This window comes from Caloenas nicobarica, chromosome 8, assembly GCF_036013445.1.
Source record: "Caloenas nicobarica isolate bCalNic1 chromosome 8, bCalNic1.hap1, whole genome shotgun sequence".
NCBI classification, from domain to species: Eukaryota; Metazoa; Chordata; class Aves; order Columbiformes; family Columbidae; genus Caloenas; species Caloenas nicobarica.
The window spans coordinates 13,920,686-13,947,060 of NC_088252.1; the positions used below are offsets into that span (position 1 = coordinate 13,920,686).

At 39.4% G+C, this 26,375-nt stretch overlaps 1 protein-coding gene across 1 annotated transcript; it reads left to right on the forward strand.

Moving 5' to 3' along the window:
* The first annotated feature begins 5,638 nt into the window (after positions 1–5,638).
* Positions 5,639–25,970, forward strand: DIPK2A (divergent protein kinase domain 2A). Its single transcript, XM_065640095.1, has 3 exons — positions 5,639–6,352; positions 20,395–20,698; positions 23,148–25,970. Exons 1-3 carry the CDS (start codon positions 5,699–5,701, stop codon positions 23,477–23,479), a joined length of 1,290 nt encoding a protein of 429 aa, XP_065496167.1. The 5' UTR covers positions 5,639–5,698; the 3' UTR covers positions 23,480–25,970.
* The last annotated feature ends 405 nt before the right edge of the window (positions 25,971–26,375 follow it).

Here is a 26,375-nt window from a genome sequence, read left to right on the forward strand (position 1 = left end):
TCTGCAGTAATTTCTCATGGCACAAAATCACATTCAAGCTCAGGTTTTAGCTGATCTTCAACAACTCTAAGACTGAAATTGAAAGACGAAATATACCTAACTCATAGATTGGCTTCATTTGACATTAGATATGTAGCTTTTGAAATGCTGATGTCTTTTTTTTCAGGTTAAACACATTAAAATTGAAATAAGAGACATTGTAATCTTTAGCGTATCTATGCAACAGCAAGGAAAAGCAAGCAGCTGCTGTTGTGGATCACAGTTACCATAGCAATGCATTCCCATAATCACTTAGAGATTCATTTATAATAATAGCGACTTTAGTTAAGAAGAATGTGAAAGTTGCCAGTAGCATTCATGGAGTTTCCTGTATTACACATTTCAACTGTTTACAATAAGATGACTTTATTAACAGATGAACAGTCACCACTGAATGACCATGATTAAATAAATTAGAGGGTTGGCTTTCAGTTCCTTTCTTCCAACCTGAATAATTACTTGTAAATAATCCTTTGAAATCAGTAACGTCAACTCATTAGAAGTCCAAACCAATGTGCAATCAATGATCTCTTATCAAATTCGGTGCAGTCTTATCAGGCTCATACTTATATAAAATAATACAAAAAGAAGAATAACTTTCAGGGGCCCACAATTCCCATGCCATGAAAATTCTGATTACTATAAAATAAAACTTGCAGGCTGATCATTGAGTGGTATACAGGAAGAAAGGAAAAAAAAAAAAAAGAAAAAAAACCCCTAAATCCTCGCAGCAGACAAACCTGAAAATCCACATGAAGCAATGAAACATTTAAATAAACAGATATATGAAATGCTATATAGTACCTATACATAGAATTAATTGAACAAAATCTAGTTACACATAAAAGTACCAAAATTTTGCAGTGAAAGAAAAGATCTTATGTGTTTATGGTAAAACTATTGTGTAAAGTTTGACAATGAAAACAAATCATTGTTTTAGTTGAGAAATTCCAGAATTTCCATGAGCAAATTGAACAGACTTCACACAATAACATAAGCACCGTGACCTTATTGGTACACCAATATAAAGAACATACTGCCCGAAATCAGAATGAAAATAGATGTTGACTTTAAAGGACAAAAATAATGACCATCCTTAATCTATACTTAAAGATGTGAGGAAAGAGAAAAAAGAACTTAAAAATACTTTTGCTGCTTTTGGTATTCAAGTTCAGTGCTATAATCAGCCAATGTGTGTATCACGATGATAAAGCACATTTGCTAGGACGTTGATTCAGCAAAATAACTTGTAACATTATTCAGCTGTTCAAAGCATGTAATACTTAAGACGGCAATCAAAAGGAAGAAGAAATTGAGTAAAAATGCCAAATTACTCAAGGCAAAAATTCTACAGAGCCAATATTTCTGCATTATGCTGCAGCATGTACAGTGTGTTATGTGCATGAAATTCAACTCAAAAATTTGATGATTATCTATAAAAAACGTAACCTTGCTGCTCTTTTTTCATTTTGCTTGCATTCTAAGCAGAAATTAGTATTGTACATAGACAGTTAAACCACCTATTTACTGCAATTGTTTATTGGTTAAAGAAGGACACTCCCTCCCACTTCTCATATGATAGATTAACCTAAACCACCTCTTAGGTGTTCTTTTTCCAGAACCACAATACTAATTTCATTTTGCCGTACAGTAAATGGTACAACATAGTAAAATAGATTTTAAATCTGCAGAAGGTGGAATACAGAATAGAGGTTGTGCTACATGTCCTCAGACAACAGCAAACAGTGTCGCTCCCTCTTGGTCTCCAAGACAACTGGGACAGATGGTTGGCTGGACAGCCAGTTTACACAGCCCAGCCATATATCCAGGTTTCTTCAATATGTTATCTTTTCTGCCAAAAGATCAAATGTGAAAGTTGTCTAAGGATACTGCATGTTTGCCCCCAATCTGTGGATACCCTCTGACATAAAAAGGCAAAATATTCAGAAATCTCAGGCATGCCCACTGCAGCCATTCCTGCGACACAGGCTCCTGAGCTGTGTGTATGCACTCACTCTGATGTGTGTAATAGAAGTGTGAACAGAAACTCTTGATTATAAAGGTGCAGAACTTAGAATTGTTCTTCCCAGCACATCTTTCAGACTTGCCTGGTTAAAGTGACAAGGATCCCTATTTTGAAAGTGGCAAAGTGATTCTGTGAATGTGGGAATGAGTCTCTAGACAATTTAAAAAAAAAAAAAAAAAAGGATACCCCAGACTATTTTTCAGTATCTGCAAGGATTTTGAGATAGCTGTCATTTTGGACAGCTGATGGTTCTGCAGTTTGAAATAGAAGAGCTCAGAGTCAAGTGTCCAAGTAAGCCAGAGTCTGTTATTGAACCTTTACATAGAGCTGCTGGATTACCTTTTCATTCTAAATTGTTTAAATTCTGGGTGGTTGCTTGCTTTCTCGTTATGGAGAGAAAAGGCCTGGATCTAGTCAAGTCTTCTTTCAAATCGATATACTAGATAACTTAAAGTTGTGTAAGACATCTCTGTAGCCATATGGTCTGTGACTTCCATGAAGCCTCTCGATGTCTCTGAAAACACTGGGAATATATTATGTCAAATCACATTAAAGGTCCATGCATAACTCCAACACAACATTGTTATGGGAGATGTAAAAAGAATCCATATATGGAGCCAGCAATAATAGGTAACAGTTAGAATGACAGTCTGTTAGAGCAAACTGAGATCTTATTGCTAAGCTACTGCAGAGCAACCCTCTGCAACTGAACTAACCTGCTGTACATCAGAGAACTCCACACACCTGCACTCCACTGATGCTCTGTGTTTTCATTCCAGTCATTGGAATCTTTGATGAATGACATTGTCATATATAATGAAGTCTTCACAGGAAAACTACTGTAGTTTGTTTTGAAACTTAGTCAGAAGAGGGCAACTCTAGAAAAACAGGAAATGTAGTACAATAATTGTAGTGCAGCTTCTACTTTATTTTGCATTTCCCTACACCTGCTTTGCTTTTACTTACCAAGTCTTCCAAGGTTTTTTTTTCACTTTCCAGTCTTCCAAATTGAGTCAGTTGCATCTTCCTTTCAGTCTGTTTCTTTTAGCAAAATTTGTACATCTGTGAAACCAAATTACAGCCACGTTGTATAAAAAGGCAGTTTCCACCCTCCTTTATCCCTCAGAAACCCCCAAAGTCTCCAATGAATACCAGTGAAACCAGAAATAATAGCAACTTTTATGTAACTCAGAACAAGCTTACTGATCTGCTTAGAAACAGCAGATTTATTTATTTGTTTATGGATTTGCAATGTCAATTGCTTTAAGAACACTCTAGTGTTCTTAGAAAAGCGTATTAGTTAAACTATTTAAAAGATTCTTTGTACTTTAAAATGATGGGTTTATCTAGTAAAGATTAAAATATTCCATTCCTATTTAGAAGGATCAAGCTGTTTCTGTATAACTGAGCAAATGAGAAACCTTGAGAAATAAGCAATGTAGAAAATAAACAATAATTCAATATATTTGTTTATATTTGGATTTGTTAGTGACTTAATAAGTTACAGACTAAATATTGTTAGATGAAAAAAAGAGTACCAACATGTAAATAAGACCAAACTTGTTTGGCTAGTGAGTTTAGAGTTTATATCCAGAAAAAAAAAAATCAGTTCATCTATCAGCATCTATTATTATTATTTGAAATGTGGCACCAAGCAGTGTGTCCACAAATTAAGACTTAAGGAAGATTACATATACTTATTTGTTATGTATAAGCATTTATCTTTTAATAAAACCAGTGGTTTGCTGACCAGAAGTTGCCGATTGGATGTTTTGACTCTACCAGCAGCATTTAACAAGGCATGTTGAATGAGATCTGGCCATGCCTGACAAACACCAAGAGGTGCGAGTTCACTGTACACATTCAACAGTGACAAATTCTCAGTATGAGGGATTCTTTAAGCTGTTTTTATACATATAAATGTGAAAACACAGTACATAGGGAGATAAGTACATGCTAATGTATATTTCCAATATTCTAGATATTAAGTACTTAAATTTATCTATCATGGAAATGAAATAACTGGAAATTACCCAGTCTGCTACATTTCTTCCCTCAACGACCATATCTGTACTGCACTTTTGAGACGGAACAAAGCAATATGAAGGTTGTCAAAGTAGAGAGAGTCCAGGCTCACTTTTAGAAAAGTGGTGTTGAAAGAATTGAGACTTCCACCTCTTGATGGTTTTGTTTGTTTCATTCTTAATCTCTTTTTCTCTGTTCTGTGTTAGTTTTACGGAATGGTTCTTACGCTGCGGCCAGCTAGCATGGGTGGGAAGGCTGCGAAGCTGCAGAGCGCGGTCCGTCCGCGCTCAGCCGAGCGGGCGCTGCAGGCGGCGCGCTGCTCCCTCCACCCTGCGGCGGGACGAACGCGCTTCTGGACACGCTGTCGCGGTCCCACGATAAAACTCAGACATCGGCAAACACTCGAACTGCCCGTGCCAGCTGGAACCTGAGCCTGCTGAACCTGCCCCGCGGCCCCAGCAAACCAAACCGGTTTGTGCAGCTGGATGACTGTATCGTCTGTTTGTAAACTACAGAGCTGTACAGGGTGCTTCGCACGGACCTCAGGTCTGTGCGTCTTTCCTGATGAGAAGTACCGCGAGCGGGACGCGGCGGGCAGGGCTCCAGCCAGCCTCTCCCGAGGGCGGCAGGCCGGCTCCTGGGCGTCCCGGGCGCCCGCGGTGCATGTCCGCCGGCAGCCGCTGCGCGGCAGCTCTGAGCCGCGCGGGGCCGGGACCGCCGCGCCGCAGCAGCGACAGCGGCCGCACCGCCGCGGACACCCCCGAGGGCGGCTCGCGGCCCCCGCGCTGTGAGGGACGGGCTGCGGCGGGCGCTGAGGGGCGGGTAGGGCCGCGCGGGGTGAGGGAAGCCGCACTGCCAGCAGCCCCGCCGGTCATGCAGCACCGCTGGCGCGGGCCGGCCTTAAGCAGCCGCTTCCCGCTGGCAGCCAGAGAGCGCCCCTGACCGGGGCCACGGGGCGGGAGCGCCCAACATGGCGGCGGCAGCTGCGGACCCTCCGCCCCTGACCCGGGCGGCGCGAGAGCCCGGCGGGGCTGGGGTCGAGGAGGCGGGAAGGACGCGACGCCCCGCCCCGCCCCGCCCGCGCGCCCGCCTCCCGCCCCGCCCCTTTTTCAGCGCGCGCACGCGGACCTCCCCGAGCCCCGCCCTCCTCGCTCCCACCCCGCGCGCGCGTGGCGGCCCCTCTCTCCGCCTCCGAGGGGGGGCGGGCCGCACGCGACCGCGCCGCATCACGTGCAGCCAACCGCCGCGGCGGCCGGCGCTCGCGCGAGGCCCCGCCCCGGGTGGGCGGGGGCAGCGGCGGGAGGAGGAGGCCCCTCCGGGCGGGGGGCGGGCGGCTCGCGCCCACCTCCGCGGCGGCGGGAGCGGCGGCGGCGGCAGCGGAGCCCGAGCTCCTCCCCCGGGGGCGGGGCCGGCCGGGCCGGCGGGCTGCTGGCGCCTCCCCGCCTCCCCTCCCCTCCCCCTGCCCGCCGTCCCCTCAGTAACTTGGCCGCCTTTTATCGGGCGAGCCGCGAGGCGGAGAGTTTATTGGTGCCGGAGCCGCGGCGCGGCCGGGGCGGGGAGCGAGCGCGGCGGAGGGCGGGGGGGCCCGGCCCGGGCCCGTCCGGGACGATGCTGCGGCTGGTGTCGCTGAAGTTGGGGCGGCTGTACCGCTACGTGAAGCTGGCGGTGCTGGGCAGCCTGGCGGCGGCGCTGGTGCTGAACACGCACTCGCTGCTGGCCTCGCTGCAGCGCAACGAGCTGTCGGAGCGGCGCTTCCTGCAGCTCAATAAGTGCCCGGCCTGCTGGGGCACCAGCTGGTGCCGCAAGTTCCTGAACGGGCAGCTGCGGCTGGAGAGCTGGGGCCGCCTGCGCCTCTTCGACTTCTTCAACGTCAAGAACGTCTACTTCGCGCGCTACGGCGAGCCCCGCGAGGGCAGCCGCCGCGTCGTGCTCAAGCGCCTGGGCTCCGCGCAGGAGCTCGCCGACATCGACGCCAAGATCTGCCGCCGCGCCACCGGCAGGGGCCGCTGCGACCTCTTGCAGGCCCTGCACGCCACCGAGTTCGCCAGCCTGAACGGCGACGTGCGGCTCCTCACCCCCGACGCCGTGGAGGGCTGGTCGGACCTGGTGCACTGCCCTTCGCAGCGCCTGCTCGACCGCCTGGTCCGCCGCTACGCCGAGACCAAGGACTCGGGCAGCTTCCTGCTGCGCAACCTGAAGGACTCGGAGCGCATGCAGCTGCTCATCACCCTCGCCTTCAACCCCGAGCCGCTGGTGCTGCAGGTGAGCGCGCCCGACGGCGCCCGGGTGGGCGCCCGCCCCCGCCTGCTCTCCTTGGTGCCGGGCGGGGGCCGGCGGGGCCCGTGCTGAGCGCCCGGTCACGGCCGAGCGCCCGCCCTGGCCCCTCCGCCCCTTGCCCCGCCGCGGCCGGAGTCTCCTCGGCCGCCGCGCCGGGCGAGCAGCGCTGCTGTGGGCTGGCCTCAAACAGCGGCGAGCCGCCGGGGTCCTCCTCTCGGTCTTTGCCCTAACAGTGACCCGTGTGAAGATACCGGCCGGGTGAGCCGGGAAGAGGGTCTCTGATGCCCACTCCGGGCAGGAGTCATTTCTGTATCTCGCTCGGTCTCATAATTTTTCTTTCTTCCTCGAAGACTTTGTGTGTTTTCACGATTTGGCTTCCTCCTCGGCGCTACCGCACCTGAAGGCTTTAACTCGTGGTCCATCCTTCTTGCCTTTCTGCTGGGTGTGGAAGGGTGCGAGCAGGCAGCTGTGGTGCAGGAGGCAGACAGGGTGCCACGCTGTAAGGCAGATGCTTTCTGGTGGATTATGCCGTTCTTACAGTTAAGTGTTAGGCTTTAATCCTACAGCATCTCCCATAATACGTATATTCCTAAGGCAGCTATGGGAATCTGTGATTAGTTTCTTAGGGTCTGGTTTAATAGTTAGCGGGTGGAGTCTTTAATGGTGTTGTGCTTTCCTGTTCAAAAACTGACTTCATGCCATGTTGTGCTCTTATGTGACCTATATAAAATTCTTGTTTTTCTTTTGGTAAGAATTAGAAATAGGTATTCCGTAGCCTGAAAATGAAGCAATAAATAAATGAACAGTGTTGTCTTTTAAGTAGTTACATATTTTACCTTCTTTAATTAGGAGGACTGGTTATGCATGCAGAACAGAGATTTGTGCTTTAACATGTAATGTAAATTTTTAGGTGAAAAATTTGTAGCAAACTGTTTTATTCTGTAGCACCACTTAGTTGCCTTATTGCATATCTATTTAGATTGGTATCCTTGCATTTAGGCTCTTTACACTACTGAGGGAACTCCACAAATGCCTTTAGTGTGTAAGTTTGGACTCAGAATTGTTTTGTCTAACTACTGGACCGTCCTTGCCTCTATCTAATGTATGATAAAAAGAATATTTGCAAATATGTTTGAAAGCATCACTGCATGATTACCTTTGTAAACATCTCTTGTTTCTCTAGTAAGGGCCAAGAAATAGCTAATGCTCAAAGAGCAGTGCTGCAGGCTTTACCCTCTAGCAAATTCACCTACCGATTAATTTATAGAGAGTGCGTTTATGAATGCTACTTAATTAAAAATAAGTTTTGGGGTAATATGCCTCCTGCCCTGCAGTCTCTAGATGTAAATACAGCTCTTGGGTTTTGTTTTCAAAGTTTCCAGTTTGCTGCTCAGTGGACTTAGGGTACAGTGTGTCTCTTCCATTTTACTGTAAAGGTACTCCTGAGCACAGTGAAAAAGGAAAGTCCACTTCAGTAAGAAAATCAAAACTGCTTTGCTGAATATATTTGGAAATTCTTTGAGAATAGATTTGTTTTGGCTGCATTTCATACAACTTAGTGTTTCGAGTTTGAACACTGGTTCCAGCATACCGAGCATAGACCTGGACGCCCAGAAAGCAGCTCTGTATTACAGTTTCTTCATAATTTGCGGGGCTGATAAATGCTTTACAGACAAAGGGTATGGCACAGTTGTGTGTACTGTTGTGGAGTGGATCAAAGGCAGTGGGCAGCACTGGTTGAGGTAAGAGCCTTGATCCCTGTCAACTTCTTGATAAGCTGTGGATGAGCCCTGAGGCTGTCAAGCAAATCCGTTGAAGAGATGAAAATCTTTTGACGTGAACTTAAGCGCTTTGCTCACCATTTATCTTGGCAAAGGTGCTGCTGAGAGCAGAGTAGGTCAAACTGGTGGGAAGTGAGACAGCCTTTACCAGTGCAGAGAGTGGTAAAGTTGTCTGTCATCTCTTATCAAATCAAGTCTTTTGCAGGGTCTTTTAAATTTTTATGTATAGGTATATCCTGGGAAATATTTCTGGGGAACTTCAGGCCAGCTTTGTGTGTTGAAATGCACGTTATGTAGTTTCCAGAAGAGTATTCCTCAACTTCGGTAATGAGTACTGAAGGCTTGAATACCTTCCCTCAGTTGGGCACAAAATATCTTATATATATGAATCTGGATGAACTTTTCTCATGTGCATAACAGGTTGCATACCTTTCCATTCTCAGCCTAAGAAACACGTAAGGAATGGATAATCCTGTGTTATGTGGCTATTGCAACAGCGAGATGCAAGGCACTCTTTAACAGAGGTGAAGTTACTTTCCAGAAGTGGTAGCCAGCTACTGAGAAGTTTGCTTGTATTTATAGATAAGACGTGTAACACAGATCAGGTGTGTAAAACATCTCATGGTATAGTTTCTGCAGTATTGATGAGGGCAGATATTAGCACAGAAATAAGACTCATAGGCTTGTTCTAAAAATCAACTGCTTCCAAGAAAGGAAACCTGTGTGAGGTCGTGTGAAGATTCAGATGTTAATTTTAAATAAATAAATAAAACTGATGCATTTAACTGATGCAGTCTGTCACCGGCAGGTACAAGGAAAAGTATTGCTAGGTTTTGCTTTGAGCTTTTCGTGAAACACTCCTGTGACTGTTTAAACACTGTGATGAATAACATTTTCGGTTTAGAAGCAGAGATAACTTCTAAATTCTCAGTGTTTAGCGCATTGAAGTTCTGTGTTTTTAAGTTATAGAAGCAGTCAAATGTGAATAGGCACTGAATTTAAAACTTGATCTTTGCTTTATAATAGAAAATTCACTGTAATAATCTACTAGAGCTAGTAATTTCTGGATTTTAAGACTTTTTATCAGAGATCAGGATTTTAGCTTGAAGCCTATTTGGAGTATGGATTATTCCTAAAGTGGCATTGCTTACAAACTGTATATTGTCACAACTGACTGACAGCCTTTGCTGCAGGAAGTTTTCAGATGGGGCTCTAGCCCATAGCATGATATACTTTTGTTACGAGTCTCTGAACAGTGGTAAACCAGCAGTTTTGTTTAGATTACTTATTGTAATGCTAATCCAATATTTATTTTTTTTAATAGCTTTTTTATCCACATTTGTTAAACAGTCATGTAGGTGTACTCAGTGAAGAATTCAGCCCCTTTTGCTGCTTCATGAAGCAAACAGAAGGATATCTGCATTAGTATTTGGCACAGTTTACATCTTTTCTGGGTATTAAAATATTATTTTTACTTTTGTAGAATCTCACTAAACTACTCAGTAATTAAATCCTCTCACATTTTTATCTGAATTCACATTTGAATGAAACACCTTGTACACAAGGGTTGAGGAAAGAATTTTTTAACTTGAAGTGTAAATGTTTAAGATTTAACTTCTGATAGGTTTGGGTTTTTTCCTTCCTCTTTCTAATAGCCCTTTCCTGCAATAAAGGCAAATACTTTTTAGTAAAATGAGTTCTGATTGGTAATCAAAATTTGCTACATCTAAACCAATATTTCATATAAACACAAACAGTTTATTTGGACAAAAGCAACAAAAAAACTTGCTGCTGTTCCCTTCAACTCATTTAATGGATGAGAGATTTTTTTAAATAGGAATCACCTGGAGGACAAGATCTCTGCATGGCATCTGATTCATAATTGAATGTAATGACTATGTGCGTCAAACACTTGCAAAGATAGGTCAGCCAAAGTTGCCTTGTGGAAAAAATAGCAAAATTTTAAAAATAAATTGGATTACAGACTGACTACAGTGTGAATATTTGCTTCTTGCAGAATTCAGAGAACCAGCATGGATGTAAGTAGATCTGTCCTCGCCCCATGACTTTTTATAAACCACCTACCTTGTAGTTTTTCTTTTAAAAATAACTCTAGTGCAGAAACTTTCTTCATTTTTTTTTTAACCATGGCATGTGCTCAAATAATTAATGTTATTTAACTTTATGAAGTAACATGAGTAATTTTTATCTTCATTAGCAAATAGAAACATAAACTTGCCGTTATAGAATGAAAAATGTCTGCTGCCTATGGTTAATTTCCATAGAGGCTAAGGTTTAGTCTTTGACTCTTGTTTCATTCCCCAGTTCCTAACCAGATTTTTTTCAAAACCAAGGCAGTTGAACAGAAAGGTTTGGGGAATAGTTAAGCTTTCTCTAGACATAGCTCTTATTTTCCATAGAGCTCCTGCACTGATCTCTATCAGACTCCAGATTTCCTATTTGGAGCCACTGCGACTGTCTCAGTTTTCCAGCTGCTGCCGTTGTGCCACCGTAGCTGCCACTGTAGCTGCCGCGCTGGGAGCCACAGTCTGTGACCACTTGTCTAACACATGAGGGCCTGTGGGCTAAGTTTTAAGTTATGTACTTAAACATGAAAAAAACCCAAAACTCAACAATGCCCCGAAAAACGGGGCAAAGGGGAGAATTCCTTGTTCTGGGAGTTGAGGAAACTACAGTATAACTCACTTCTGCTGAAGTAAGAAATTGCTTCTAGATAAGAAAACTGTGTTTTTCAGTAAAGTGGTTGTATTTTTCCTGAGATGTTATGGTTGGCTGAAAAGACGGTTTACATCTGTCCTGGTGAAACTGAAACATTGGTTTTATTAATGGTAGTGGCAAAAGTGCATTCTTCAAAGAATGATGGTGAACATTTGTATCTTGTATGTAAATTACAAGTCTGAAAGACTCCAACTCTTAAGAAAAACTCTGATACCTATATGGAAAACAGCAGCATTTCTGCATTTTTAATAGATTGTGTAAATCATTGCCTTTTCTCAGATATATATTTAGCTTTCCAAATGCTTAATGGCTTTATTCTTGTCACAACTTCTAATCATTGTTATTCCTAGTGGAAAAAAATAAACAAAACTAAAGAAAAAAACCCAACCACACCAAAACAAACAAAACCCCAACCAAACAAATAAACCCAAACCAAAACCAACTGCTGTATCTGTATTCCTAGTATAATTACTGTGCATGAGCATTCTGTTGCCACAGAACCTAAAATTCTTCTGGTTTCTCTTCATGTCATCATTGAGGTTTCTGTTTGGTTTTGTTACGGGAAGAACAATAATTTACATCTGGTAAACATACATTAAAACATTAACTGTGATCTCTTTGAAACAATTTCTTGTGCTGAATTCACTCGAAGTAGCAATTTAGCCAAATGTTTTACAGAATTGTTTTGCTGATCCATGCATAACTCGGTGAGAAGTAAATGGGTAACTTCTCTTGCTTGGGATTTCTCTCTTTTAAAAAAAAAAAAAAATCATGCACGCTGTTCTACTCATAGGCTATTTTCTGTAGTTCTAGTCTAAATACACTGGCAGAATGCCATCTAGTTTTAATACTTGGTGCCTTTTAAGCTTGCTTCATTTCTGAATTTGGCATTTCTGATATATAATTCCTATGCTAAATATCAAGTAGTGAATTTAAGGTGGTTATCTGCACTACCTGATATGTCCTCTAGTGGACTTGTATAATATTATTTAAGTCCTGGCTCATACAAATACTGGTATTTTGACAGACAGAGTAGTATTTAGTGTGTAGGATTTTAAAATGTTGACTGTTTACCTCTGATTTATGAAAAAGTTAAAACTTAGTTTAAGATCAGTTGTTACTAGTCATATTATCTCTAGTTGCTTTGAGGCTTTTCAATTATCTGCAATTTCATACATTATTTCATTTTAAAGATTCACTGTAGCCTGCTGCAGATTATTAGAAATCATGACTTCCCATGTCCTCAAATTACTCCCATGTAGTTGGACTCTTTGTTTGTTTGAAAGCTATTTTCTCTTTTTGCAGTAAACATAAGCTAGGCTTAAGGAATGTCTCTACAAATGCTACTTTATGGTAAATTGGTTTTTTTTTTTTCTCCTTTTCACATCTTAACTTTTAAAATTCTTTTTTTTTTTGCACAAACCAGTCAGCTGACACCTGTAGAAAAGATAATTCAGAAAACAAAGGATTTAAATTTTAGGTGTTAAAATCAGGCTTTAGTTTTTCTTGATTCCTGTTCTACATACTCCTAATATTGTGGAGAAAAGAGATGAATTTGTTGTCTCTCCCAGAATTTCCATTGTGCATGTTTTTAAAAAGAAAAAAAAATAATTGTTTTGTTGAAATAAAATCGAGTAGCCTCATGTTACAAGACTATTTCACTGATTTGATTGTATTGGAAATAGAAGAGTTATTTTTTTGCAGTGACATGTGAGCATACGTATTAGGCCAGAGCCGGCTCATCCTTGTCATGTTACCATATTTAATTATGTTCTGTAAATGATCAAAATGATTTGCATCCTTCTTTCTGGTGAAACTTTCCTAAAGCGAAGACATGTAAGTAAAGTATAAGGAATGTTTTAGAATAGTCTAGAAATTCATGTTTTTGTGGGTATATATTATGATGAATAACTGTCTTAATTTAGATGCTGCTGAGAAATCACCATAAAGACAGAAATCCTCTTGATACATTGTAACTCTGTGCAGTTTTCAGTAACACAAAAAAAGTGTTTTACTCCACATTCCACACATGGAAATACCAATCTTGTCAGTTTCATCTAGTATGTTTGATGCGGTAGGGAGCTGTGTTTTATTTCCCTGAATTAAGTAATTGAGGCTTCGTTTTAGTCTCTTTAATGTTGCAAATTAACTTTCAGAAGTAAGAGTAGGCCATCTCTGCTAGGACTTTCTGGTGATATATTCCAGACTAATAACTGATGACATGGAGATACTGATCACTTTCATCTGTTGCAAATTTAATCTGAACAAACTTTTATGAATTACAAAGTAATCTGAACAGGTAACAACCAATACGACATTCAATTTTCTTTACCATGGTTGTTGTGTTTAATCATTATTCATTAATTTGTTTGGGGAAATGACGTACTTCTGCTAACATTGTGAAATATAACTTTTACAGTTCAAGTGTTCAATTCCATCAATAAGCAAGTTCTAATTCTGATTTGATTTCTATTTAGAGTTGTCTGTGTATTTTTGTGTATTTTGCTGTTATGAATTGTATATAGTAACTGGTTGAAACGTAATGAAACTGAACAAAAGTCAAATGAAGGAAATGTAATTTCATTGGGAATACTAATATTTAGAATATTTAATGAAATCTACTCTTCACTCTGTGTGTGTAGGCTATATATGTAGATGCTTATCTTCTGTGGGAGTTTTAGTTGAATGTCAAGTAATTTGGCATATAATTGAGAATGAAATTTTCTTCACTGTACTCACTAGCATTCGTGAATACATTTGAATATGTATCTTCTAGAATGCCGATTGAACGAGGGCATCTGATTTTAGGCTGTGCTTTTTAACCTTTTCTCCACGCCTGCGTGGCTCCAGAGCTTCACTTATTTGCCTTGGTGACTAATGCAAGTGCTACTTCTGTTACACTGCAGAATCAACAGTACTCTGTGAGAGAGAACTGATTTTTTTCCTTTTGAGGAAAAGCCCATTATTTAAATTCTACTTGCCATGCCAGTTTGTGCCTGGGCAGAGTTTAGTAGGATGATTTTAGTGAAGGAGTCACAGAGAGTGTAATTTTGCCATCAAGGTCTTCAGGATCATAAGGAATACGAAAAGAAGTCCCCACTCTGTTTTGCATATGTTTTTTATTTCCATTGTATTTAAGGTGAACTCTTTGTTTCTTTGTTTTGGGTGGGTTTTTTTGGGGGGGGAGGAATTCACCACATACAAAAGTTGGTAGCGACATGTAGCATCTTTCAGGGTAGTTTTGAAAATGAAAAGCACTTTTTTTAATAGTACCGTGGAACAGCAGCTCAGAGATGTCAGCTGTTACTTAAGCTTTTGGCTTTTTTTGGACTTGATTATTAGGATGAACTGTATGCCTGGTTATGATAAACTAATATTTTTTTAAGTGTTTAATTCAAAGAGGATTTGTGTTATTGCAGACTACAATAGACCTTATCTCCTTCAAGCTGCTGAGTCTTTACTGCATCATCTAATTCACAGCTCTGAACATTTAAAAGCAGTGGCAGATTTGTGTATCTTCTCATGTTTAGACAGACGGAAGTGAGGAAGACAAATGCACTGATAGTGTGTTTCATGCTTCAGTGAAATGATAAATTCACCATATTAATTCTCAATATTTATTCTGAGACTACAGTGTATTCTTTTTCAAGACATAAATGCAGTATCATTCTTGCAGGAACAAAGTGACCTTTGTCCCTTTGACAGGATGGGCTTAGGTTTTTAAGCCTTGCTTAGAGAGATATCTTGTAGCTATGCTAATTAAGGCAAGTAATTTTTTTTTTAATGTATGTGTCACAGGGAATAGAGGTAGCGGAATTTTTTGTCATATTTACTGTTTTCCGTCTTGTTGTAGAAGATTATACATATTTCTGTGTGAATAGAAAAAGGTAACGATTTTAATGAGGAAAAAGTTCCTAAGCTACCTGTTTGTAGTTTTTCATATGCATTGCTATATTTTAAAACACTTTTTAAAAGCTTAATTGCTAGTGGTTTCCATGGCATTTGTGTGTATATTCACAGATAAAATGAGTGGGTGCATCAGAATTGCAGATGCTTTTGTCAGCTGTTTGTGGTTTTGAACGAGAGCTTAGTTTTTATCTTAGCTGTCAAATGCACATTTTTAAGTCTTCAAGTAGCATATTCAAGTACAAAATTCTCAAATTATTAGTAGTATAAATATTAGATAATTAAAATAAAAACTGTATTATGTGTTACTCTACAGAAATCTGAGATTTTTGACAGATATTACTATTTTTTGTTTCTAAATGCAAGTTGATTGTGTGAAACATGTTTAATGACTGTAGAAGTGTGTGTTCACGTCTTACTGGCTTTCAAAATTTTGATAGAGGAAGAAAACCAAAATCTTCATGTTAAGTTAGCTGCAATTTCATCTAGAAAAACGCTTTCAAAATAGAGTAGTACACAAAGTTACAAATCTGTCCTTGCAAAGACAACAGATCTGCACTTCAATTAATATTCTTACCAAATTCACTGAGTGAATATAAAACTGCTTGAATGAGGCACTTGTGCATATTTTTATCCCCTTCTTCGGTTCCTGACTTGGGTAATGAAGTGTAGGTGTGGCTGTTACATGCCAGTTGGAAGGGAGCCAAAACAGAGATGATGTTTGTACATGTACAGATGTTGGCAGGATTCCCTGCACTCCTGTTGTCAAAAGATCTTTTTATTGCCATAGAGTTATAAATATATTTGCGTTACAGTATGGCATGCAGATATTTTACCAGTAATGTTAAGGATATTAACTTCTTAATAAACCAGACTGCTCCTAGAATTTCTTGCGTGAAATGAAATTCAGTGCACACAATGCAGGAAGCAGAATAGATGTGTTTTGAAAATCAGTGTACCATTGTGACAAACGCTGTACGTTCAAAATGACTTTAATCTGTTACATAAGTCCCTGCTGCTGCTAGAAAGCAAATGTCCTCTCAGCTCCTTTACTCTCTTCTGTACCTGTCTGTTCAGGACTTCTCCCTTCCTTTTGTTCGTACCAGCATGATGCAGCGATGTGATGAGCTGGATCAGGCTGCTGATCCAACAACACCAGCCCAGCAAGTACTAGCTGCATTGCCTTCCTCATGATGTGAAGGATGAGATTGAAACGAGTGTGCTTGGTGTGCTAGGAGAGATGGACACCTTCGCTTCCGTGATAGCATGGCCTTTGCCAGGTTCAACCATTTGTGGTTGAATTTGTATTTGAAAAGGCAGGCAAAGTTATAAGCCGACCAGGACTGGAAAGGGGAAGAGCAAAAAGTAAAAGGAGTGGCGTGGTCCAAAGTCATACTTCAATAAAAATATTTAGGTATCATTATTGTAGCAATTGAATTGAATATATTGCATTGAGTGCTAATAAAATGCAGCAATATTAAAATGTTATGCACAGTTGGTGAAATCAGTTAAACTTTTGTTTAACAGAAAATGTAATCAGAGTAAATTTTCTCAATTTTAAGATATAAATTTGGTTTTATAAGATATGGATAAAGTAGACTTGCATGGGTACAGGTACGCACATTCGGACTTCCCCAATACTAAGCTTTATGTCTTTTTCCTGATAGATGCTGGTAGGTAGTATTTTGAATTTTCCCATATGCCCCTTGATCCCTCTCACTGGAATGAAAAATTTTTGCTTACCCAGAGTTCTCTGGAGATTATGCATTAGCACCAACTCCTGTTTGCTTCTTTTTGAGTGAAATGACATGTTCTTTTGTAAATAACTAATTTCATTTGATGGACAACAGCTGTTTGGTTATTGGTTTGTTTTGATCCAGGACTGAATACAGAAATGGTAAATGTGCATGGAATCTCATTTTGGTGGCATTTATTGATACCACAGGCATGAGTTTTCATTATATTGGTCTGTTTGTAGAATAAGTGATGAACACAGAATTAGAACACACTTCATTTGTTGGAAGGTTATTTTGCTAACCACAGAACAAGCTAAAAAAACAACTGTGGAATGTATCACTTGACTTGCCTCAAACCAGTGGATGTTTGTCCATATTTACGACCTTCATAAATTGCCCTGAAGCCTACAGATAAAAAGCCTGAGGACTGTACAATGTCGTCGTAGTTGAGTAGTGGATTCAGTTAGAGAGATTTAGTTTTGCTCAATTATATGGTACCATAGCTTGAAAATATCATGCTGGTCTCAAAACTGTCAAATGAGTTCTGCATCATCCTCAGGATTTTTCATGACCAGATTCACCTGTGTGGGTAGATCAGGTGATCAAAATAGGGTAGAAATACAGATACTTATGTACCCCCAAAACTTTGAACCTACTCTTTTATTAATATGGGTCTGATGTCCTTTGGACCAACCAAGAAAGGTTCTTCTTTGCAATGATATACATAGTTATTTCCCCTAAAATTGTCTTCTGCACTTGCCATGTTAGGGGTTAGCTTAATGGCTTTTGCCATAAAGTTGACAAACTATGTCAACAATATATATTAATTATGATTTTGGTTTCTTCACATGTACCATGTGGGCAAGCTTTGTTATGTAGAAACTTCCAAGAGTCCTTGAAATTCCATAGAGGACATATTGAGCCAGAATAGTCTGAGATAGATGCTCAGCTTCAGTAGGATCCAGTAATCAAATAGTATTAACAGTTAAACAAATGCGTATTTTTACTGCCTCAAAATTATATTTGAAATATTTAATAACTTTAAAACTGTAGATGAACAAATTGCAATATTCTTAAGTATTCTAAACAAGGACTGCTGGAAGCTGGGTACAAGTTAACCTGGTACTCAGCCTTCATTTTAGATACGGGCTCAGTTAGGGTCTCTGTAACATTTTATTTAATGCTTTAATTAAACAAATTTTATTAAACAAATGCCCTTTTAACAAAAACCACTTAAAAGTGAAAGTGGGCATCTTTCACTTGTGGAAAGCAGAAGGCTCATCTTCCTGATGAGAGTAGCTAACAGATAACTTTAAGCAGCGTGTCCTGACATCATAAGGCTTGTATTCAGAATGGAAAAGTTAAAGTGGTAATCCTGTCTGATGCTTACCTGCTGTTTAAATATTTTATGGTTTTGGTAATAATATTAGCCTTAAGCCTTTATGTTCTTAACTTTATCAAAATGAAAATTTAGTAAAGGCTGTCCTTATGCCGGAGGATTAAGCACTTCAGGTTCTCACTGGCCGTGTGATCAGAAGTACATCAATTCCTTCTTATTTGACAGGTATATATATCTGGGAAAAGACATATAAACATTCCTCACCTGACATAATGAAAACAAGGAAGGGCTGTGGGTCAGCTGGCACAAAAGTCAGCAAGGAGCATTCTTCCAGAGCAGAAACTTCAATCCTGAATCTTCTCTCTGTCTGAAAGGCACTTAGAAGAGGGACGGAAATGACTGTGCTGTCGGTAGGGGAATTGGTTTGCTGGGCTGCAGACTCTACAGTTCTGTGCTGGAAATTTAAAGTGAGAGCCATATGGAGTGTTAGAGTGACGTTCTCTGGTATCGGCATAGAATGTAGTAGTCTCCAAAGTAGATGGAGACAACCTCTCCACCAACTTTTGTTTTTTACCTCTGGAAATCTGCAGCTGTTGTAAAATACTGAAAAATTGATATAACCAAGAGAAACTATTGTTGCAGTGCTGAGCAAGTGTTCCTCTTTAACTTTTTCTTCCTGTGTGTTTACCAGCAGTGTCTTTTGAAAAAGGTAGAGAAGACAACTATAAGAATTTTCCTCTTGGATATTACTAAAGTATTCATTGATCCAATGACCTTTTGGGTCGAGGCCAGTTAGTAGTCTTTTGAATGAAACTTGGTTCCTGCCATGGGAGTGTGCTCACGCGGAAAACCACTAGTGAAATATTTGAGTTCTGTGAGTAAAGATTGGAGTGTTTATTTGTGATTTATATTATCGTATTATGATCTAAGCAAATATGTCGTTTTTTTCAGGGCTTTTTTAATACTAAATTTGAAGCCTTAGTGTGTGAACTGAATATAGCCTTAACTTTGCTCTTTGCATTTCAAAAACAAGTATTAATTCTTGGGAGTAGATGTGGCTTGCAGTTCCTTACGTATGACAGAGATGCTAGTGTTTCTGACCAACATCAGTATTCTAACCTTGGCTTAGTGTCAGCTGATGCCTAGTGCTTAAGATAAAATGGTCAAAACTTTGTTATCTAAGGAACCACAGACATAGGTAAAATTAAGGATTGTTGTAGAGGAGGTATGGGTTCTAAAGCTGTGGTGATTTGATATGTAAGCACTCTAACTTTTCTAAATCTTTTTTTAAGTGGGGTACATACACAGATAGGTGACTGCTAGGTACCTCTTCCCTGACTGGTCTTGTAGTTCAGCTCTGTTCTACGTGATGTGTTTCCTTCCTGTATTTCTTTTCTTGATTTACCATAAATGTTTTCTGCCGTCGTGGATTCTGGGAGGTATAAAGCTTCCATTCAGACTCAAACCCACCATATTGTTCAACCCAGGTGTGGTAAAACCTTTGCTACATGATCATTGCAGAATTGATTATGTGTTATTTCTGGTGACACCATAGCAAAGTGGTGCATGAGGAAGGAGCATGTCCACGTAGTGGTATCTCGTAATTGTTAAAATTGGTGTACATTCTAATCTTGGAGAGTGCTAACTTCTATTCATTTGGAGCTTCTTAATTTAAATTTTTGTGGTTTCTTCCTGATGCATAGTATGGAGGATACTTTCAAAATGCTTGTCTGATCATATTGAGGTCTTAGGGCACATTCAGCACAACTGAAGTAGGAAAAATATGCTGGTGTGGTCGGGTTTTGTTTGTTTGGGGTTTTTATTGCTTGTAGTATGTTATTACTGTTCAATCTCTTATGTTAACTTCCAAGAAAGCTACTATTGGAGACATTTTTACTTTTAGTAGAAATGTTATGTGGCTGTGTGTAATAAACACACGGAGTATGTATGTAGCAATTAAGGAATACTAGAGTCATAAGAAACCCTCAGCTTTTTTATGTCTTAATCTGTTCTGTAATCCTTCCTGTGAGAGTTCTTCAAGTGAGAGGATTCTCAAAGGAATCCAATCAACTGGGGAAAATGGGAAGGGGGGCATGGTCGTGGGGAGAAGGAGGTGCCACTTCTTAAAGCTTTTTCCTTTAGGTTATTAAAAAAGTTGGTTTTAATAAAATATATCAGATGCAAAATTATTTTGATGGGAAGTATATTTGCATTAGTACAACAGATGTGTATAAAACACCGTTTGAAAAAGATGGCTGGTGGAATTATGTATGTGAATATATATATGCATATATAGAACATGGAAAGCTAGATATGTGTTGTATATTATCTCAGGTCCTCCAACTCTTTCCCCTTATTAGTTGAGCAGGGCCTCTTGCTCACATAAATATATTTTGTGCTGTTTATTCTTTCCCTTCAAAACTTGGAGGTATATGGAAGTGTCTCTCCTAAATTTTATTGAACAGCCTTTTAATATTTAAGCTGTTATGTATTAGTGAAAATTTTAAAAAATCTTTGTATTTACAGAGTTTTCCATCTGATGAGGGTTGGCCGTTTGCAAAGTACTTAGGAGCATGTGGAAGAATGGTGGCTGTCAATTATGTTGGAGAAGAGCTATGGAGTTACTTTAATGCACCATGGGAGAAACGAGTGGATCTGGCCTGGCAATTAATGGAAATAGCTGAACAGCTGACAAATAATGACTTTGAATTTGCCCTCTACCTCCTTGATGTCAGCTTTGACAACTTTGCAGTTGGACCGAGAGATGGGAAAGTTATCATTGTAGATGCAGAAAATGTTCTGGTAGCAGACAAAAGGTTCATCAGACAGAGTAAGTCTCTTTTTTCTCTCCCCTCACCCCATGTCTCTTGCTTTCTCTGCAAGCACAGTATTGAAAGTATGTGTAGTGGCTACATACCCATTTTGTTGGCTTTATAGCTAGACAACTAATTAACAAGCTAATTAGCTTTCTTCTGCAATTAGACTACTAATTAACTTGACCAATTTGTCAATTTTTACGAAGTGTTTACCTGAATGGGACTTACGTATACGTTTAATCTCTATAATCCTGCTTAAATGCAGAGGTGAGGGTGGGAGGAGAGGGTTTGGATGTCAGACAGGTTTGTACAGAGGGATGGACAGTTAGATGGGCTGGCTGGCTGACTGGTCTGCCTTAGCTAAAATAGAGAGGTTCCTTTCGTCTTTTCCAGACATTAAAGTCTTGGCATTCTATTTTCTGTGAATGACAAGACATTCCTACTGCCCAGTTTGCTTTAGTTACATAGCCTGCCTCTGGTTTGGTTGTAATAATGGAACTGAAGGAATGGGTAATTTTAGTGCTGTTTCCAAATGGGAATAGTGAAAATTCGTTCATCTTTCTGTCATCGATAAAAGCTCAAAGCAGTGGCAGCAGGAGAGATGTTTAACAAAGTGGCGTTACGTGGATTTATACTCCTTTTGAGCTTATAAGGAAAACTTTACAGACCTAAGGGCTGGAGACACTCAACATGAAACCCTGGATTCTGCAGAAGTTCATGACAGCAGGCCAAGTGACTCCAGTTTGTTGAGTGAACGGATCTTTTTAAGCTTTGCAAATAGACTTCATATGCTGTGCTGCTGAATCAACTTTAAGACTATGTTTTCTATCCACATATTTTTGTACAAGGAAGTATGGTGTTTGGTTGTTTTTTGTTTGTTCTTTTTTCCTCTCCTCTCTTTTTTTTATCTCCTTTTTTTTTCCCCTCTTTTCTCTCTTTTTTTTTTTTTCCTCTTTTCTCTGGTGGTGTGGGGGTTTGGGTGGTGTTTGTATGTTGTGGTGGGTGGTTTTTTTTTGTATTACATTTATTATATGTTCTCAAGGATCCTAGATTAAAATTGAACTGAATGCTGAAAGTGTCATGCTTAAATCTGTTGTCTAGTTCCCAGACCAATTTGGATCTAACTAGGATTTTGCAGCATGATTTGTAATCTGACAGTTCATCAAAACCACAAAACAAATGAGGACACAAGAAAGTTCTTAGTCTTTATATAAACTTGACACTTAATACTGATTTCATTAATCTTCTGGAAAGTTTCTTTGAACAGTCTTTGTCTAGAGTGATTAATATACCTGTCTAGATATTTGAATATGTACATTCTGTCCAATTGCACTGTACAGTAATATCTAACTGTACTCTATGTGGGATATCATATTTCAGTTTGCTGAAGTACTTTTTTCCCATTCTCCTTTGTTGCTGCCTTTTTTTTTCTGTTTTGAGTTTGCTGTTCATTGTACAAATTTTACTTCACATTTTATAGTTTTGGCAGTCATCCTTCAGGCCGCTTTTTTTCTACACTGGCTTGCGGTGCACCATAAATGAATAGACCAATAGTCAGCTCAGAGACTACCAAACACAGATACATTTTTCTTTGTATATCATAGTGCTAAAACTACGAGACTCCATGATAAAGACATCTTCTGAAAGCTGGCAGTAATCTAGAAACTTAAGATGAAAGTTCTCTAACAAAACGTAGTAATAACTCAGGAGATCTTGTACTTAGTAACCTTTTATGTATTATTGCTGTGTGCAGTGTTTTCTGTAAACCAGCTGTGACAAGGTCGCTAGTTACACCTTCAAATTTTGGTAACGTTTTTAATATATATATATAAAGAAGGGTTTATACATGGACGTAAATGCCATTTGCTCTTTTGGATTTTTTTTCTTTCTTCCAATATTGTACGTAATGCATCGGCTTTTCTATATGCACTTTTTAGTACCATGTAAGAGGTTGGAAGGTAATGTTTCAGAAGTTTATGGCAATTACTTTGCAGTGTTATTTTTGTTCTTTGGTATACCACTTGCCAGTGTTAGTTCCCAGGGCAACTGGAGAAACCAAATCTACGTTGCTAAAATAAATCCTTTTGCTTGTTTGTTTTTTCTCTCAACTTCAGCTGTGGATCATTCTCTTGTACTTGTTTGTGCTATGTTTTTTCCCACTGGGTATGTGTATGCATGTAGATTTCATGTGTTCAGTGTGCTGGTTTTTCTGCTTCCCCCTCTTTGCTATTTAACCCTCTTTCTTTCTTTCCCTTATTTTTCTGTATTGCCAGGGCCATTTCAGCAGAATGGTATATTAAACTGTCTGATGCAATCTTAGACTAGAACATTTAAAAGTTCACCTGAACAAAGTTGGTTTATAGTTGCTGTGTATTGAGTTTCTGATTATACTAAGATGCACATGTTCGTTCTTCCTCTCTCTCACTTTATTATTGTTTTTTACTATCTCCTTATATTTCACAGATAAACCTGAAAACTGGGATGTATGGTATGAAAGCAAATTTGATGACTGTGACAAAGAAGCTTGTCTGTCCTTCTCAAAAGAGATTCTTTGTGCTCGTGTCACTGTGGACCACAATTATTATGCTATTTGTCAGAACCTTTTATCAAGACATGCCACATGGCGTGGCACTTCTGGAGGACTACTTCATGACCCCCCAGCTGAAATTGCCAAAGACGGCCGACTTGAGGCCTTGCTGGATGAGTGTGCCAACCCAAAGAAGCGATACGGTAGATTCCAAGCTGCAAAAGAACTACGTGAATACCTCGCACAATTGAGTAACAATGTGAGGTAGTCCACAGTGAAAATTATTTGCAACACTGGCTAAAACACTATTGCAAAGACACATAGAAAATGAAGTTTTAAACTTGTGCATTAAAAAGAGAAAATTAAAAATAGAAACTAGTTTATCAGTTTTCTAAATACCATAAAAATATAATTTTATGGTGTTATAATGTTCCTTTGCAAACAGACAAGGTACTTACTGAATCAAAACTTGAGCTACTATTGACTCTCCTCCCTAACTATTTAAAAGGGAGCAGGTCAAAAAAGACTGTGATAGCTTCATTGACAGCTTGTGTGTCAAAGGGTACTTTACATAAAACTGCATTTGTGTCACAGTTTTGTGAAGCTGATGTTCTTACTTGGAAAGTCAAGTTAGACTGATGGCCTGTTTTAAAGGCCTTTTTCCTGACATCATTGTCTCATTTTTGTGTTTGTTTAAACACCTTGAAGTGGCATTTACATCCAGGTAAATCTAGCTGTCTGCATTGCTTCAAATTTAACAGGCTTTCATGTTAATGCTGTGCAGTACATTCCTACTGTGAGTGCAGGATTCCCACATTTACTGTCTAATTTTAGGGGGTTTCACACTGTTTTACTATGCTTAGACATTGTGTGGTTTTTTTTAAGATCATCGTAAACTCAAATGTCATTTGAACTAACATTCATTTGATGTCTTTTGTAGTTCTGCCATTGGAAATATCACTTAATGTAATTACTGTACAAAACTTTTACCCTTCGTTTCATGCCAGTATATACACATGACTGTTTAGTGGGAAATCATGGTATGAGCTAACTCTTATTTTTAACAGAGATAATTTGAGAATTGGAGAGAGACTACAATAAAAAAATCTGTATGACTTTAAATTGGGGATAGAATATTGACTAAAAGAAAAAAAAAAATCACTAGTCCAGTGTAGTTGAGCATAAACCAAAGAAAATAAAATGGTTTTGTTTATTAGTTTCTAAACAAATAGTAAAGAAAAAATCCTATACTGTAGTGAAGCTAATAATTCCCAAAATTTCCGTAGTCCTTGATTACTCTCAAGAACTTCTAAAACTATGTGCTTATGCTAGAAGAAAACACTAATTTGAATAATAGTGTCTAGAAAGTTAGCAGTTTGTTTTACATCAGTACCGATTCTGTGGAATTCAAGTGTAGTGGAGTTTATCGAATATTCATCTTTTGGTTTACCAGCTAAATTGATTAAGGTGTGTTCACTCCAGACACCTTTATATGAACCAAGTTTGGCTATTCCCAGTGCAGTTAAAATTGACTTGTTGAGGTTTGTGTGAATCTGGAGTTGTTCTTGTAAATGACAGCTTTTATAAAAACCTCAGTTACTGCTATAAGAACTCACTTCAAAGCTTTCAAAGCTTGCTTCTCCCCCCCCCTCCCCCAAATACGTCACTTTCCTGAAGTCTCATTCATAAAAAAATACATTTAGGAAATGTATGCGTATTACTTCTTGTAACAGTAATGAAGGAAACTAATATTTCCTAAATGCCTGTTTAATACACTATTTCATGCAAGCTAAAAATATTTCTGAACAAGGCAGTATGTGCTGCCTTCAAGAGCGGAGTTCGTATGGCTCATACTGTGTCAAAAGACTGGTGGGAACTGCTGCTTTACCAAATTGCTGCAAGTGCAAGGTGAGGAAGATGGCAAACTCACTGACTGGACCTTCTTTCTCAAAGCTCAAAAAGTGGAGCCATATACAGATGCAGAGTGCTTTTTGATTTCTTACACAACTCTATTAGGAATATTTTAGAATACAAAATTCTCACTTTAAGTCATCTTTTCCTATGTAGTCTTAATTTGCTCTCAATCCCTTGTCTCATTTTCTGAAGGTAGAGTGCCCAATGCAGCTTTCAATTTTCATTTCTCTCCTCCCATCATTTGAAAACCATTTTACATGCTTGCTCTGGCACAAGCTGTCAGAGAAGGTTTGTGTTATTTTTCATAAAAAAATCCACTTATTTGAAGAAAATAGACTAACTCTCAGACTAGTTAATACTACCCTACCATAAAAGTCTTGACTTATCACTAAAGTTGACTTTTAAACATCTACCATATTTCCCAATGAGTGAGTGGAGTGTGATTGTTGAAGTTGTAGAAGAAACAAACACTGCCAGTTCTGGTTACAACCTGAGGCAGTTCTGTAACTGTCAGAATGTCCTATCAGATTTGGTTTGGGGTTTAGTTCCCTGAGAAATAAGTTACTAAAGCTGATTATGAACGGAATGTGGAACTTTAAAAACAAAACAAAACAAACTACTACAGGGAAAAACACTGTGGAGAGCAATAAATCTTGTTCCGTTTGCACCTATCAGATATTTATTGTACAATAACAATTTATATTTTTAATCATTGCCCATTATTATTGATGAACATGGTGAAATATTTTTGAATGAGATGTTTGGGGTTTGTATGTGCATTACAATTGTCCTTTTGTACTGTAAGTTACTGTTTGATTGGAATATTTTATCAAAACTGTCTCCCTGTGCCTTTATATTACAAGAAAGTTGTTTCTGCAACTTTTAATGATGTTAATAAAGAATACTTTAAGAACCTCATCTCAGATACTCATTTTTAGATCAGTAAGTCTTTAAAGATTTACTTAGTTTAGGATGCATTACAATATACACAGAACTAGTAGTGATGCAGAATGCACCGTCATCCAAAGTGACTCTTTCTAGTAGGCTACTTTGATCCACAGTATCAGGAATCATTTTGTTTTGGGGATTATCGTAAGTAGGACTATTTTTTTAAAAACAATTTGATCAAGCCATATCTTTCTGTTAACTTGAAAATATTTTCAAGTTAAACAAGTTGATATCTTCTCTACTGTTTGAGAAACTTACTTTTCCTTGTATGTGGTCATTTATATTGCTAGTACCACTGTGTC